This window comes from Urocitellus parryii, chromosome 8 (assembly GCF_045843805.1).
Source record: "Urocitellus parryii isolate mUroPar1 chromosome 8, mUroPar1.hap1, whole genome shotgun sequence".
NCBI lineage: Eukaryota > Metazoa > Chordata > Mammalia > Rodentia > Sciuridae > Urocitellus > Urocitellus parryii.
The window spans coordinates 75,144,224-75,161,518 of NC_135538.1; the positions used below are offsets into that span (position 1 = coordinate 75,144,224).

The 17,295-nt window shown below is 36.0% G+C and overlaps 1 protein-coding gene across 31 annotated transcripts in view; it reads left to right on the plus strand.

Annotated features, from left to right (window-relative positions):
* Snap91 (synaptosome associated protein 91) overlaps positions 1–17,295 on the plus strand; it is a 120,279-nt gene that overhangs the window by 76,471 nt on the left and 26,513 nt on the right. For 12 of the 31 annotated variants that reach the window (XM_026410528.2, XM_026410531.2, XM_077802166.1 and 9 more), the window contains 10 exons: positions 386–495; positions 2,071–2,183; positions 5,629–5,643; positions 5,787–5,954; positions 11,544–11,651; positions 12,298–12,573; positions 12,815–12,892; positions 13,061–13,132; positions 13,595–13,678; positions 14,800–14,883. In XM_026410528.2, the coding sequence (XP_026266313.2) occupies positions 386–495; positions 2,071–2,183; positions 5,629–5,643; positions 5,787–5,954; positions 11,544–11,651; positions 12,298–12,573; positions 12,815–12,892; positions 13,061–13,132; positions 13,595–13,678; positions 14,800–14,883 (1,108 nt within the window). The remainder of the gene's footprint in view (positions 1–385; positions 496–2,070; positions 2,184–5,628; positions 5,644–5,786; positions 5,955–11,543; positions 11,652–12,297; positions 12,574–12,814; positions 12,893–13,060; positions 13,133–13,594; positions 13,679–14,799; positions 14,884–17,295) is intronic. The other 19 variants (XM_077802175.1, XM_077802176.1, XM_077802177.1 and 16 more) reach the window with 13 other exon arrangements.

Consider the following 17,295-nt stretch of genomic DNA (forward strand, 5'->3'; position numbering starts at 1 on the left):
GAGGGTTAAGGGAAAATTATAGTAGAAAAATAAGCAGAAGTCAGAAAATTGAATAAAAAAATAAAATTAAAAAAAAAAGAAAATTGAATAACCCAAAATGAGCAGTGTTCATAGCTGCACCATCAAGATTATAGGTGAAAAAAATTTTTTTAAGTATATTTTATTTAACTTTTAAAATTTAAGGCATGTTTTATACAGGAATGATTATTACAATTGATTATTACAATTCTTGATTTCAAATTTTCTTGAGATTTTTTTTTTTCTCCTATGAGGAATTACCCAAAAATTGCTGGGAATGTCATAGATCTGCAAAGCAAAACTCCTTTTGCTCTGTGTCCTGTGGATTCATATTTGACAAGGGTGTGTTGTGCATCTTCAATTTCAGTCTTCGCCAGCCACAACCGTGACGTCTCCTAATTCTACACCAGCTAAAACTATTGACACATCTCCACCAGTTGATTTATTCGCCACTGCATCTGCGGCTGTCCCAGTCAGGTCAGTCAATGAGTATGCCATGAACTGATTGTTAATATTTTAATCAGGTTTTGGTTTTCTTTTCATGTATGGTACCCACATGATTTCACCAAACGCAATCACTTCCTGGTAATGTGATATCTGAGATTGTTTTTGACACACAACATATCAATAAAATCTCTTCATGATTAAAATAAATTCTCTCACACTCTTGCAGGTGCTTAGGCTTGTACCTCTTTGATGTTTAGAAATATCTAAGCTATACAGATTACCTTGTTGCTTACACATTTGGGAAAGGAAGAGGAAGAATGATGAATGATGCACATACCTGTAGGTTCTTCTGATATTGGCTGACCTGGAAAATGTCTACTAAGATTAGTTTCTTCTTGTGGAAAATTTAAAAGGTGTTTCAAAATGCTTTAAAAATAACAGCAACGACAAACTTGGAGTTGTAGGCCAGTTAGGTGGGCACACAAGGAACCCAAACTCAGGCAATAGGGAAAAGCTTTCAGGGTATTTCTAATCAGCTTTCATATCACCTGCGTGTCAGCAGTAGTGAGAAAGGTTGGTCTGATTGTGCATTCTGTGAAATCTCAGAGCTACCAAAAGAATCACCAACTTGTTGGGGCTTCTTCAAATAAAAATTTTGGCTCAAGTCTTTGTTCTTTTGCTTTGAGACCTTAAGAGGATTCTTATCTCCTATTGTAATACCTATAAATGTGACTATGAATACCTTGAAATTGGAGACTTGAATTTTTAACTGAGCCGTAAATTCAGGGATCATACCCATGTTAACTATATGTTTTAATTGCTTGGTTCTGCTTTTTATAATAGCAAGCAAGCTTGGTAAAACCAAGTCCTTTCTGCTACTGCATTAAGATAAATTGCTTCTTATGAAATCTCTGATAAGACTCTTAAGCTTTTTTTTTTTTTTTTTTTGGTGGTACAGGGAATGGAAACCAGGGCCTCACGCATGCTAGGCAAAAGCGCCAGCACCGAACCATACCTCCAACCCCTGATTAAGCTCTTAATGATAAATATGTTTTCCTTTTCTGCTACTTAGTCCACTTGTATTTATGAAATGAACATCTAAACTAAGCAATGTTTTTAGAGGTCTTAAAACAGTTTTTGAAAACAGCATAATCCTTTCTTCAAAAGCATATTGTTTGGAAAACTAATATGTAAACAAGATAATAATAGAACTACTGTTTTGAAAAAAACTTCATATATTATAATCTAATTTAGGAAAAAGGTATATTCACAATTAATTATTGACTTTAGTATTCCTTGGTTTATAAATTCTTTACAAGACATGAATTTTTTCCTATCTAAAAAAATTTTAGAAGTAGAGGAAAAATAATCTTCAGGTTATGATTTTTATTGCCATAAAGAATACTACCCATGGATCAAATCCAGCTCACTACTGTTGTAAATAAAGTGTTACTGGAATAAACACGTCAATTTATTTCTGTATTGCACCATGTCTTCTTTTGTGCTACTGTGGCAGAACTTTTATATCTTCTCAAAAGTCTTTAGGAACAGCTTAACATTATGAAATTTCAACATCTGATTTTTAAAGTTGTATTTTCCTTTCAGCACTTCTAAACCATCCAGTGATCTGCTGGACCTCCAACCAGACTTCTCTGCAGGAGCAGCAGCAGCTGCGGCCCCAGCACCGCCACCTGCTGGAGGAGCTACTGCATGGGGAGGTGAGTGGAATGGAACAGGCCTGACATTCTACTGGCATTACAGGATTATTTTTATTCAAGTAAATTGTTATATGTACCTTCCAGTCATCCAAAACAATGTTAGAAGCTTGGAGAGAAAATGCTAAGAATGATATCTACTGATTGAAGTATAAACTGAGAAAGAGACAGAGAAAATATAATACAGTTTAAATGTTCAAGTAGTTAAATACTTTTATTTTACATACATGCTTATATTTTAAAAATTGTAACAAAGGAAGTATTTTTTCTTTGTAATTCTAAGATTCTGATTATTTTTAGAAATTATTCTCTACAGATTAGTGCTTTAAAGGAATTGAATATTCCCGTGAATTTATCTTACTCAAGGCAGCATTTCTAATTTGGCTTGATCTGGTGTAGTTCTTGGATGGCATTAGGCCTGAACTGGTTTTATTCACATTGTACTTGACTTCATAAAATTGAAATCTATTACAGAATTCTTGTTTGTGTCAGAAAAAAAATCCACACTACTCTGATCAAGAATAATCATATCTAAGCAGTTATTTCCTGTTTGATTCATGGATCTCAGAAAAATCTACCTTTTATAAATATTTATTAAAGGTATTTTATACTCATATAAAGTTAAGGTAATTGCTACAAGATTCTCAAAGCTGCAAGGAGTTATTTTTTAATATCATGCTCTATTACATCAAACTATCATAATAAAAATTTTCAAAACATGGCACAACTATAGAAGCAGCACAAGTAAAAGACTTAGAAACTCAGTAAAAGGAAATCAGTTAGATGATACAGCTGGTTCAGAGAGTGTTTTGAGGAACTGTGTGTTCATAGACACTTAAAAAAAAAAAAAAGAATGTTCGAATAAGATGGTAAAACTTGTTAGTACCTTGTTAGCAACAAAAATCATGATCTTGATCCCAGACAGAAATAATTTGCATCATTAGCAGACAAGATTTGTAACTTAATAGATCCTTTCAGAATCAGTCTTTATTTAATAGTAAATAGCAAAGTCAAATGAAGATACATAAATAATTTTGGGGTGGACTGATATATAGTATATCAGCATAACATCAGAAGTACATTCTGCAATCTCTTAATCTTAATTCCAAGTTTTTGGGTAACAAAAATGACAGAAAGTTAACTACTTCAGAAATAAAATTGCTAACTACAAACATGAACATTTTAAATGTCGGCTTATTTACATTTTAAATGTTCAAACCTTCTATATTGAAATGTTCAACTCCTAACTCTGAAGTTTTCAATTTGTTTAGATTGTTCTTGAAGCTTCATTTAAATATATTAAATTTCAGCTGAAAAACGAAAATATTTATGAGGGTATTATTCTTGTGTGCCCTTTTTCATTTTGAGATTTTTTTAAAATAGTTTCAATTTGCTAATAATATCTTTTCATTACAGTAATGTTTTACACAATGTATTATATTTTCCTGTTTAAGAATGTTTCGAATCAAATACCCCTAAATCAAATTTTCTCAGCTGTAAAATTCATGTAAGTGACTTCAATAGAATTTTACAATTTAAAATTTAGTTTTAATTATAAAATTGTAAATGTGTTTGTTAAACAAAATTTTTTCAGTCATATGTAGATGAGTTATTTTTAATTCCTTCAGTCATTTAAATAAAAATGTCTTCATATTTTCCAAATTTAGAACTTACTGACCCTTTAGTGATGAAAGGAAGAGGTGCTTTTCTTTTTCTAACCTTTACCACTAGAGGGAGCACTTTTAATTATCGGTACAAAGGCACTATAGGCTGGCTTCTAGAAGCCTTGGTTTAGGGATTTAGGGCTGGATGGTCCTTCTTCTTCTTCTTCTTCTTTTTTTTTTTTTTTCCCCTGAGGCAGGGCTTTACCACTGAGCTGCATTCCCAGTCCTTTTTAATTTTTATTTTGAGACAAGTTTCACTAAGTTGCTTCAGGGTCTCACGAAGTTGTGAAAGCTGACCTCAAACTTGAGAAACCCTTGACTCACTGGAATTGCCAGTTTGGGTCTCCACACTGGGCTGAATGGTCAGCTTTTCATGACTAGACAGCATTTTTATCACCACAAAACTCCATAATTGCAACATTTCATAGCAAGAGAAAAGTTTAGGGTGAAATACTAATAAGTAAATTCTCTAATTTCTAAGCAAAATAACACAATTTATAATCCTTAAAAAATTGAAGTAAACAACTATAATGTGAAAGGGAGAAATGATAGTTACCATCTCTTTGTATTTAAGCTGCTAATTCCTAGTGATTGAAGACGATGCTATATTGTAACAGCTGTGTGTGGGGTAGTGTATTTTTTGTAGTGTTAAACAAATGTGATTATTTTCAATGTCAATTTTATGTTCTCAGTGTTTTAGATATCTTCTAGAAATTTTGTTTTACTGAGTTCTCACATTGTTTTTGAGGCCCTAAAAATAGCTTCCTAATGAATTTCAATAAAATCTCTTCATGATTAAAATAAATTCCCAATGGCATTCATAAATTTAAATGTAAGCCCTGAGATATATCACACAACAGAGTATATGTGAGAATGTCCCAGGACATTTGAATGCTTAACCTGAAGTTATTATGTAATTAAGAATAACCCCTCTTAGGTTGTTTATTTAGGATGCTAACTGTAATTCCACTGTTGGACACTAAGAAAGTCTGAACCTCCTGGCAGCAGGATGACCTCAGAAAGTCTGAAAAGCTTTAATGCCTCACAGTGCCTCTCAATTCTTCATACATATTGTCATATAGTTGTTTTTAAGTGTCAAAATTATACATCACATTGAAAAACATCAGATAGTATGAAACTGATGAAAAAGAAAATATTTTAGGTTCTAGTTTCTTTCTCCTAGCACCTAAGCTTCCTTTTACTTCTTTGGTACTGGTATATTCTGTTATCTAACCTACAGCTATTATAAAGCTCAAAGTTATTCTCTGGCATTCCAGGCCTAAATTATATATCAAATGAGGAAGGTTGACCAAGTTCAGCTATCTTTTCTTCAGAACTGATGTTTGTAGTACAGTGAAATCAGCCAAAGCAGATGAAATGATATATCTGGTAGGAAGTACAATGAGTTTTTCATATGAACAAACACTGGAACAGTACCTATGCACTCTGCCATGCTATTATATAATATAAAAAGATGCCTGAATTCTCAGGTAATTTGTTGAGGCCAGATTTCAGGTGAAGTCTCTTGACCACCCTTGCCCTCCATTTTCCCATCTATAAAACTGGAAGTTCCTCTAAAGGATCCCTAAGGTCTCTTCCAGCTTGAAAGTTCCATGGTAATAACAGATAGTGCATGTATGCTTTAATCACAAATGGTCTGGGAAGGTCCATAAAGCCAACATATCTTTATTCTGTGCCTGGCCCGGCTTGGGTATTGGTATGGTCGAATGTTTCAGCTTGAGCTCTTATTTCTTCATATGCTGCCGCACGTTGGACATCAATAGACCTTTTGGGAGAGGGTGAGTAGAGCTTTATTTTCAAACTTTTTTTGGACAGACTTCTGTGTCTTAGTAACTGTCGTCTTTTGACTTTTGGGGATCTGGTTTATTTGTCCTTTCCTTTCCTTTGCTTCCATTTGCCCTCCTTCTCTGGTGAAATGCAGATTCTTTGGCTGCACTTTCCTCTGTTCCCTCTGAAGCACAGATTTCAGACCCGTTCGCACCAGAACCTACCCCTCCCACCACAACTGCTGAAATTGCAACTGCTTCAGCTTCTGCCTCAACTACCACCACTGTGACGGCTGTCACTGCTGACGTGGATCTCTTTGGAGGTTAGTCAGTCACATCTCTACTCTTTAATTTTCCTTTCGGGATGGCTCAAATTACCTGCGAGTTAAGGCATCTTTTTACATTATATAACAGCATGGCAGAGTGCATAGGTACTTTTCCAGTGTTTGTTCATATGTAATTATCTTTGCTAAATCCATCAACTTTGTCCCCTTTTGTAGCTGAGGTTGCAATAGGTTAAGCTTGTTTGATCTCAGTTTAGGATTTAAGTTCCTGCCAGAACTCTGATCCCATACATGCTCTTGCCCTGCAGTCATTACATATGAATGAGACAAACTTCTCTGTCATATTCACGTTTGACTTTGGGGCCAGATTAGAACCAGCCCAGAGACTATTTGAAGAATATGGGAGGTAAATACTCTTAAATTATTTATTAATATTTAGGATGAAAAACATGTAAGAATAGCTCAGATTTGGAGTTCTCTAAAGAAAGTTTAGGGGTATGCCTAATTTTTGCAACTTTCAGCTTGTTCTGTCCAAGTTAAAAAAAGCATCATCTTGGACTTTGGAACTTTGAGACAACATCTGAAGCAGTACTTGACATGCTGATTGAAAACAGGTTTAGGTCAGTCTTTGAAATGATTGTCTAGAAATGTGCTTTCCAAGCAAATGTAAAATACCCTAGACTCTGCCAGTGTAATATTCCTGGACCCGATGAACCATCTGAAGGCAGTTTATTTATATATTTCCATTTGAGTGGAGCTGGTGTCCAAACCTAGAGAAGTGCACATATCAGATACAAATACTGAGTAGTGTTATAGTCATTATAGTTTTGTATTTCTTCATTACCATATAATATCTTTACCAGAGCATTTTGAGAATGTAGTAAGGAATTTAGAGGGAACAAATGATAGGGCAGGAGGGACTTGGCCTGCCCTGGTGGGATCAGTGCCCTCCCCTGGGAAGACACACTTAGGCACTGTCACATACCACTCATCTGCGGCCCTGCCCCAGTCTCTGAGGTTGCCCAGGATAAGTAGTGCTTAGCTGCTTGTCACGGCATTGCAGTCACTGGCTCACAAGGGAGATTTTGTTCCCCTTCACCATGCTGCCATGCCTACAAGGAGAAGCCTGTTTTCCAAAAAGCAGAGGAGAGAGGGTTACACACCCTTCAATGTTTTATTACGAAGAGTCCCCCAAAAAAGAAAGTTGGTGTTTTCAGTTATACCACTGTATCGGAAATCAAAATTTTAAGTTTTAGCTTAAATATATAAAATCAACTTCTTACCTCCCTCTCCCCGCCCCCTTTATTGGTGTTGGGTTTGGGTGGTTTCCCATAGGTTTCTGTTAATAGAAAAACTAGAAGGAAAATGGAAAATGTGGACAGGATAGATAATGATTATGTGCTGAAATCTTTCTACAGTTTTTGCTATTTAAATTTTTGGTTTCTAGTCCACCTGTTAGGAGTTTGATTACCTCTGAGAAATCAGTCAACTCTATTTTGTGTCTCTCATAGCCTTCTTAAATAATAAAACCTAAGATATTTCTCTGAAATAGTCTTTGGGCGGTTATGTGGTTTGTCCTTGTCATTTGTCACTACTTTGATTTTATTTATCAAATAGGAAAATATTTATGTTTGAAATTTTTTTTCATATGACATTCTTTTTTACCTTTAAATACAAATTTCAAGGACTAGTACTTCAGTCACATAACTTAATGCCAAAGAACAGGACTGCCCTTGTGATCAGTATTCTTCCTAGCCATCTGGCTGGAAAATGAGCAAAGATGAGTTCATCTGCAAATCTCATCATAATCATTCTATTGATCTGCATAATTCTGTGAAGTGTCTCCTGGCCTCTGACAGCTGTCAAAGCTCTATCCTCTGTCTCCAGGTGTCTATATATTTCACTGTTTTCCTGTTATCTTGCATGTGCTTAGTTGGTTTATAAGAAGTCACTTAGAAATTTTACTTTAAATAGAAACATAAACTTAAATCTCTTTGAGCATATTGTGTGACCATTTTAATATATTGTCTCTCTAAATTGGGCAAGTGGGAAAACTCTAATAAGGTCACCAGTTATATTTTGTGTATTCAACTTTAAAATATATCTTCTTCAGGTTGCAAGTAATATTTATGACAAGTAAGTAGATTTCTATGAAAATAAGCTTAATGGCTTTCAATTTCAGAAAAATCACTGTTTAGTTTCATAATTATGAAATCCAAAAACATTTAAGTTTTTCTGTCTTTTAGTATTATACATGAATTATAGATTTGGAAAATAGAAAATATCTGTTGTTTTTAAAGAAATATTCAAAGTGATATCCACATAGTATTTTAGTCCTATCAATGCAGGTAGTTCATTTAAGTCATTAAAAAATGTCTTTTCAGATACATTTACTAAATGCTTTATTTTTTTAAGGTAAACTTTTAAGAAATAGAATCTGCTTTTTGTGGTCATGCAGAACAAAATTATAAGGCAATAATATGCTTAACAATTCAGTAAAATACATAGATATTGATAAAAATGAAAGACAAAATATTTTAAAACATCCTATTTTTCATTTATGCAAACTTCACTAACATAACACATGGGTTTATAGCAACCTGGGATTTTCCAAGCACTAGAATGCTCTGTTGGTATTAATTCCTCAACATACCCACAAGGGGACCCTTTTAATGAACTTTTGTCAATTTGTGAACAATCCTTCATGCAGACAGGTCTGTGAGCATAAAACAAAGCACCTCGAAACCAGAGAACTTAGCTCACAAGCCTGACTCCATTTCTACGAGTTAATTAGAGAAGTAAGTTAATAGACCTTCCTTAAAACCAGTACTTAAGTACTTAAGTAAGTACATAATCACTTACAACTAGATTTCCTGTAAGCGTTTTATTATCTGGGGTAAAGGGAACCAGACATTGATGACAATGGTTGTCTTTGTGCTGAGTATAGGAGTGGTAAATGGCATATGTGGCTGTAGTAAACTGGAGATCAGTTCTGACTAGGAGAATCAGTAGGTACTGGAAGTTTTGAGAAAGTAGTCATGTGATTAAAAGTATTAGAGGAAAATTCTTTTCAGAGTGCTAGAAGGAAAAAAAAAAAAGAAAAGAAAGAAACAGTAGGTTGCAGCAGTCAGCTCAGTTTGCTGGTGAGGGTCTGGCCCTCTGAGTCCATAAGTATGGAGGAGCAGGAGCATGCATTTCCAGGAAATAGCACTAGTTGAAAAACTGGCAGAATGTAGAAATGAACTGCGAATGGCTAACAGGGGGAAAATAACTGGATTGGAAAAAGCTTGGTTTGCAAAACTAGAAAGATAATGCTGCCACTGATAATGGGGGGTGGGGGAGCTAGGTATTCAAAGAAACTTTTCTTGTCTTTTTTTTTTAACAACATGAAAATTTTATTTTCCCCCACAATTCTGAGGGCTGACTGGGCCCCGTGGGGCAGTTCTCACTCAGAATCCTTTTTGTGACCACACTTCAACAGTGATGGTGGTGGCATCTGGAGACTCATTCATACCTCCTTCTCCTGGACTGAGCAGACTCAGACAGCTGGGGACTGGAGCTCCTGGGGATTTTACCTTTAAGAAAAGCTTTGACAGAAGGAGATGAGTTAAGTTCTTAATGTTTAGTCTTAACAAGAGCAGCATTTAGAAGGAGATGTGTTGGTGACATGTGGCAGGGGAACCTTCTCCTAAGGGTGGAGCTATAAATACAGATTTCACCTACTTAAACCTAAGTGATAACCTAGAGAGCCCATGAATATCTCCTTGACCCCTGACATGAATACATGTATCATCTTAGAAGGAAGGAATCATTTAATAGAAGGCCTCATGGTACATAACAGCGCAGTACAGTGGGGAAACACACACACTCCACCAGACAGCTACAGGCCAAATCCAAACTCTGCCATTTGCTGGCTGTATGACCTTGGTCAAGTTATGCGACTTTTTAGAATTTTGACTATATATATATAGTCATGTACAACATGATGTTTTGAAATACATATATATTGTGAAATGGCTAAATCAAGCCAATTAACACATGTATTAGCTCATGAATCATTTCCTATGGTGAGAACACTTAAAATCTTTAAGCCTTGGTTCTCTTAGCTACAGAATGAAAGTACTAGAAGTACAAGATAGTTGCAAGATTCAGATTTAATAATGTTGAAACTATGACTACTGTTTGTTTCTACTCTTCCCACTATTATTGGCCTCCATTCCAGGTCATATAGGGATGAAAAGAAAAACAGACCTGACAAAGCAGAAAATGTATGGTCCCCTCAACCTCCTCTTATACTTTTCTTGTGTTTTTCTGCCCTTCTCTTAGGGTTTCATGGTGCTTGAAGTCTTCTGGTATCTGGGGATGTAGTTTTGCCTGTCCCTCCATGTAGTTTTCATTCCCCAAAATTATTTATTGGGCCTCCAGACATGACATATATTCCCTCAGTATAGCTGAGAGAAGCAGATCAAATTACTCTATATGTTACTTGTGTTTTTATAAAGGCCCTTTGAAATGAGTCTCAAAATTTGGTGCTTTCATATTCCACAAAACACTAGGCCTTGGTGTGTCAATTAAATGTGTGTTGTACCTAGCCCAATTTGGGGCATATGGAGGTCAACTGAGAAGCAAGTATCTTGACTGTAGGACTTCCTAGATCCTAATATCCCAAATAAATCTCTGAGGAGGGGGATAAGGAATATACTGTGTGGCATTTCCCAACCATATTTAACAAATTCTTTCTTTCATTTTTTTTTCCTTTGTACTGGGGATTGAACCCAAGGGTACTTTACCATAATTAACATGGTGTGCTGGCAGAAGTGCATTGGGAATGCATATACCAGCCATTTATTAAGTAGGTATTTTTAAACTGGTCCTGCTGGATGTTAGTGAACTTCCTCCTATAAATAAAAGTGTACTCATCGTCTTATTTTAATCTGTCAAAAATAAATCATTTTCCAAAAAACTAGGAAAATACAATAATATTTTAAAACAACAAATTTAAGTAGAAATGAAGAAATTATAGCATCATGACCTAATTTGTTTATCTTTATTCCTTTAAAATAAGTATTTGATGCTAATTTTCTTGGATAGTAAAGACTTAACATTTATGAATAGTTAGTAAACTTTTCATGTTGACAGTATAATTTTGTCTGTACTAGACCATAAAAAATTTTAAAATTAAATTGTTTACATTGCCATCATCTATTTAATATTATTTGCATCAAAAAAAAGACATTGTAGTAACACAGTGAATAAGTATCACCTGGACATGAAAGTTTAATGGCTTAAATTACATGATAAAATTATTTTTGTATTTTAATTTTCACATCCATTAATTTCTAATGATACATAAAACATGCTTCTCAGAGCCCTTATACAATGAGAATCTGGTTGGATCCTTATAGGCCTCAGCAGTATCGATCCTCCTCCATTTGCATGTTAACTAACATGAAGGTGCACAAAGAATAATCGTTTTATGATTGCCAAAAGTGCATGGGCCATAAAAATGCATTTTTAAAAATTCATGTTGTATAAGGGAGCTTTCTTCACAATTTAACTCGGTTCTTTTACTATATTTTCTTCTCTTTTATTCCTTTAATTTCTGTTGTTTTAAAAACCGCGCCCAAGATGCCTTTGCAGCTTCTCCTGGGGAGGCCCCTGCAGCATCCGAAGGGGCCGCCGCACCAGCTACCCCAACCCCCGTAGCGGCAGCACTTGATGCATGCTCAGGAAATGGTGGGTTTACAGTCACGAGCCCGTCTGTTACTTTTCTGTCCTAATGTGAAACCCATGTAGTTAGATGTGGCCATATGTTTTTCTAATTTTATTTTCTTCTGAGTGTAAACTATCATTCATCATAACTGAATAAATGGTGCCAGCCTGTAAAACATTAAGACAATGAAGTGCATACTTATCAAAATTGACAATTCCTCACAATTGACAATTTTTGTCAGTGCAAGTATGCTCTCTTAATGTTTGTTTTTTTTTTTTTTCTTCTAATGCCATATTGTACTCTTTTGTAACATTGAGTTCAACTATATCGGCATGTTTTAATGAACTTTCAAAGCTACCGAACTGATTAGATTAAGGAAGCATTTGAAGGATAACAACCACGGATCCTAGACTATAGGCTAATCTCACAGCACTTTACAGTGTTTCAGATTCTTAATTTGTGGTACCTATACTATATTTATTTTTTTTTTCTTTAGAAAAACATTCTAGTCACTGACCCCTGCTAATAGGATAGTAGTTAAATCCAAGCAGCCTGAGGCCTAGCTAGTGTGTAAATGTGTGTAAGCTGTCTCTTACCGGTACTTACACCACTGTCTCTTGTCTCTTTCCTTGCTGATGCTCTGTATGTCTCCACTTTGCTTTCCAAAAGACCCCTTTGCCCCGTCTGAAGGTAGTGCAGAGGCGGCACCTGAGCTGGACCTCTTTGCAATGAAGCCACCTGAGAGCAGCGTTCCTGTAGTTACCCCTACAGCTAGCACAGCCCCTCCAGTTCCCGCAACCGCCCCTTCTCCTGCTCCCGCCGCTGCAGCTGCCACTGCTGCCACTACTGCTGCCGCAGCCGCCGCCGCCGCCACCACCACCACCTCCACCACCTCTGCCGCCGCAGCCTCCACCACCGCTCCTCCTGCTCTAGATATCTTTGGTGGTAATTTTTTTTGTTCTTGTTGTTGTTGAACTCTTTCCATCTGATGGATTGAATTCTGGTCCTTGAGATGTACTGCGTAGCCAAGCCTTCCTGCATGAGTGCCCTGTCACTGAATGGTTCTTTAGAAACCATGTGCTACTTAATTCAGAATTCTGCCAACTGCTCATTCAGAACCGGGGAGTGGTGCTGTTTCAGGCTTGGTTTTCAAATTGAGTAAAGGCATGTGTGTTCTTGGTCTTAGATCTGTTTGAGTCTGCTCCTGAAGTTGCTGCAGCGCCTAAGCCAGATGCTGCTCCTAGCATAGACCTGTTTGGTACAGGTAAAACCAAAGCAATCCTTTGTTTTTCTTTCAATTTAGTTTTCTTAGATGTTTTCATGAATAACCTTTGTACTCACCTGTGATAATGCATTCGTTAGATTTGTGACTTTGATTTCAGCTTTCTGCTACTTACTTCTGCTTGGTTTTGGTTTGTTTCACTTTTGGAAGATGCTTTCTCCTCTCCACCACAAGGGGCCTCTCCTGCGCCTGAGAGTACTCTCACTGCTGACCTCTTATCCGGTGAGTGCTTTGCCAGGGCCCAGCCTTCAGAGCTGTCTCATGGGGGTTATACCTGGAGAGGCCCATGCAACAACTTGAGAACAGTCTTATGTTCTTTTAAACTCAGAATCCACTTATGAAAAAGGTCTCAAGAAAATTTCACATTAAATCTCTGACTTCAAGGAGTTAAATTTTATTTCGTTTGGGAACATATGTATTTTTAAATCTATTTGATTTTCTTTTTTTATTATTGTTTCTTTTTAGTTATACATAATAATAGAATCCGTTTTGACATAATAAAAACATGGAATCTATCATCTTCTAGTTCAGTCCCAGTACTTCTTTACTTGCTTTTCTTAACTGCTAAGACTGTACACAATCTTCTGCCTGGAGTTAACCATGCAGTCTCAAGGTGCCATTTGTCAAGGCTCCTGGTTTCATTTTCCGTTGAATGACATGCACTTCGTGTCTGCTTCACTGCAGTGGATGCATTTGCAGCACCATCTCCTGCAACCACTGCCTCTCCAGCAAAGGTGGAGTCTTCAGGCGTGATAGACCTTTTTGGGGGTGCGTATCTCTCCTCCTTTGACATTTAAGGAGTCTCTTTTATTTTTTTCCAGAGTAGTTTCTAGATCTTCTGTTTCATTATATTTCATCATTTTTTTTTCTTTTGAAGTAAAGTTACTTCTGTCTCTTAAATGTAAACTTATTTTTCTAAGGTCTTTTTTATTTCTTTGCCATCATCTCCTTCATCCTCATCAGATCATCATAATTTTCAGTGCATGACCTAACAAAACCAGATAGTTTTTCATTTGAAGTCTTCATTTTTTTTCAACTTTTTGTTCATCCGAATATATAATCACCTGGTTGTAATTTCCTCATACTGTTCTTCCTTGATGATTCTGATCTGTTGGTTAAATCAACATTCCTAAGTTCTTAAAAGTGGTATAAACATAACCCAGATAATTCAGAATTGAAAACAAGCCAGCCAAAACTGAAAGCATACATATTTGATGTTATACACTGTGTCGTATGGTTTATTTACATTGATTTTAATGTTTTAAAATTCTTCCAAAGAATTGGAAAATGTTTCCCTGACTTAACTATATTCTCTTCTTCCTTTATATACCTTAAAACAGGAAGATATATTGAATTAATTGTTAAGCTACTTATTTGGATGATAAATCTAAAGTCTTCGGTTAGTAGTCATTTTACAGGAAAAGAGTTTGGAGTGACTTTGTGAAGATCCATAATGTAGATGGCTCTGGGCTAAAATACCATCTTTTGCAAGTAATGCCCACATTGAACATCTACTGCACATTGAGGCATCAAGGATATGCCATGATGAGTACATGAGGGTTCAGAGATGTCACAATTTCTGATATTCTGCATCTCAAAACTTGGGTCCTGAAGTGCCCAAATGCTGAAACTTGATATTTAGGTGCAAGTGGAGTTGCTACTTTTGCAGCTGCATGAATTAAGTTTATTAAAGTTAATGGGGTTCCTAAATATAATATTTTAGAACTCTTTTGAGAGAATAAGCTATTTAGAGGATAATTCAATTCACTCAATCACCATACAGAATGTTGTATCTATGCATGTCTCTGCATGACATAAAATTACTCTTACTCCCTGTACTTACTGTTTACACTCTCTTACTTTTTTGCTGCACCATGGATAATGGATAGATGCATTTGGAAGTAGTGCTTCTGAACCCCAACCTGCACCTCAGGCTGCTTCTAGTTCATCAGCATCGGCAGATCTACTAGCTGGTAATTAATAAAATTAAAATAAAATAATATTTTGTAGAAATATGAATATATTTTATATGTAACATATTACATGAATTGCAGGGTGCATTTCTTTCTTTACCCTTCAAGATATGAAATTGAAAAACAAGCTATTATATAATAGAGGTTGATTACTTCCCAGGATTTAATGAAACTAGTCTTAAATCACAGTTGTACACAAGTCACCTTGTGGCTCCTAGTGTGCTCATAATCTGCCTTACTTTCATTCAGCACATTTCTTTTTGTTTACTAAAACAGAAATATGCTTGTGTAGCAATTTTCTTATGATGCCTATGCCTATGTGGTTTTTGAAGGCATTGGTGGGGAAATATACCTTGATGTTTGAGATTTGGTTTTAGAATGTGTAAATCACTCTACAAGAAACTGTTAGATAGATTTCTACCACTAAAGTGAAGCAGTTGCTACATATATCATTTGGGTGATCCCAGCTCAGCAGGACTCTTGTGTGGCACAGATTAACATGATTTGCCTAAAATAATTACTTATTGCTGGGATAGTATAGATAGAATAAAAGAATAATTCAAAGACAGTAAAATTCAAGTATCAGTTACTGATAGTCAGACCTAGAAAATTATTCGTTAAGACCCCAGTAGTAAATTTAGGTTCACATTACGAATGAACTTGCAAAATGCTGTTGGCTTACATTGTCTAATTTTACTTGTTCACACAACAGGCAGCATAGCAGTGGTACCACAGAGGCCTCAGACCCTCACATGTAGCTTCCCATGTTCCACCCTAGTCCCTCCCCACAAAGGATGCATTTTGGTTCTAAGGTTGACAAGGAGTTGATGTGAGTGTGTTGTGAGTCACATCCGCACAGGGAAGCCACCACATCTAAAATCTCTCAGCTTAAATACCTTGGCCACCATGTGGTCCTATATAGGGTAAGTTTCTGGTTTAAATGTAGTTGTAGTCTGTAAATTATAAGTAGTATGTGAACAGTCCTGACACCAAGTGTAACAGACTTGGAAAGTTTGTTCTTTGACTGGAATTGTGTAGCGGCAGATCCTAAGGGACCCTCCTCAACCTTTAGAGATACAGGAAATCTGGCTTGTCAGGTCTTTCCTCAAGAAGCTGGAGGAGGTAGCAACAGCACAGCTGTTAACCTTTCCTTCCCTCAGTAATTCAGTGTGGTTTCTTCAGTCTGTCCTAGGGGCAGCAACTTTCCTTTTTCATCTTTCCCATTTTCTCCAGATCCCTTAATCAAACATGACACTCTTATTTGCTAAGTCCTCTCATTCCAGTGACAGCCAGATGGTATTTTCCTATCCAATTCAAAGTCAGAGGTTGGTGACAGAGTCAAGAGGTTTAATCCTAGAGGATGAGATTAGGATCTAAAGCATGTCTGGAACAAGTAGACAAGGTTTTGTCACCAATACCAAGTGAAATAGCAGGTGCCTGAGGCCCTGGGAGAAGTATGCAAAGAATTTCAATACTAATGTAAGCCTATTCAACTGACCTGTCCATTCTGAAATCATAGTAAAATGGATTAGAGAAGAGAAAATCAGTGATAAAAGCTACAATACCATTTACATAGGTCTTATTTATTGGTCACTTCCATTTCTTCCTCTGCATCTTATGATTCTTTCAATGGTGGGAAAAGTTGTGCATTTTTCACCTTTCTTGTTTCTGTTTTTTTTCTATTTAAATCAATTAATATTTAGTGAAAATAGGTATATGTGGGTGTTAATGTCTAATTTGCTTTCAAAACAATTTAATTTATACATATAGGAACATCTGATTTACTTGGCACAGGCAGCTCCTCCTTCACCTTATACCCTGATGTAAGAAATTTTAAATTACTTTTCATTTTGGTAAGGTTTAATTTTAAGGGCCAGTTTCTCATACTTTCCTCTGTTTTGCTTATTGAAAAACATTGCTCATACTTGTTTCACTACCAAAGCCTCAGGAAGTTATGTTCTTACCCCCCCAAAAATTATCAATATAATTCTATCCTGTGAACTTCCCTAATCTCCTCCCCAGTAAGCCCTGCTAATATACAGAACACAGACATGTTCATTTTCATAGTCTAGCTGATAATAGCTATTTCTGTGTTTTCACATTGCACATTTTTGCTTAATGGACATCAGTAGAACAAATATTTGGAGCTCTGCATTGTGGCAGTTTACAGTGAAACTTGGCACTTTCTTTGTACTTATGTATGTGTTTTTGTAGGGAAGAATCATCCAAGCCCAAAGTCTGCAAATAAAGAAGAACATTAAAAAGCAAATGAGCCTAATCATAGATAACAAGCCTACAAATGTGGCCAGATTTAAATCTTCATTTGAACCAAAAAGAGAGAGAAAGAGGAGAGATGTATTTTGTGAAGATTTCTCCAGTTTTATATTATTAGCTGTTAGCAATGAACCTGTT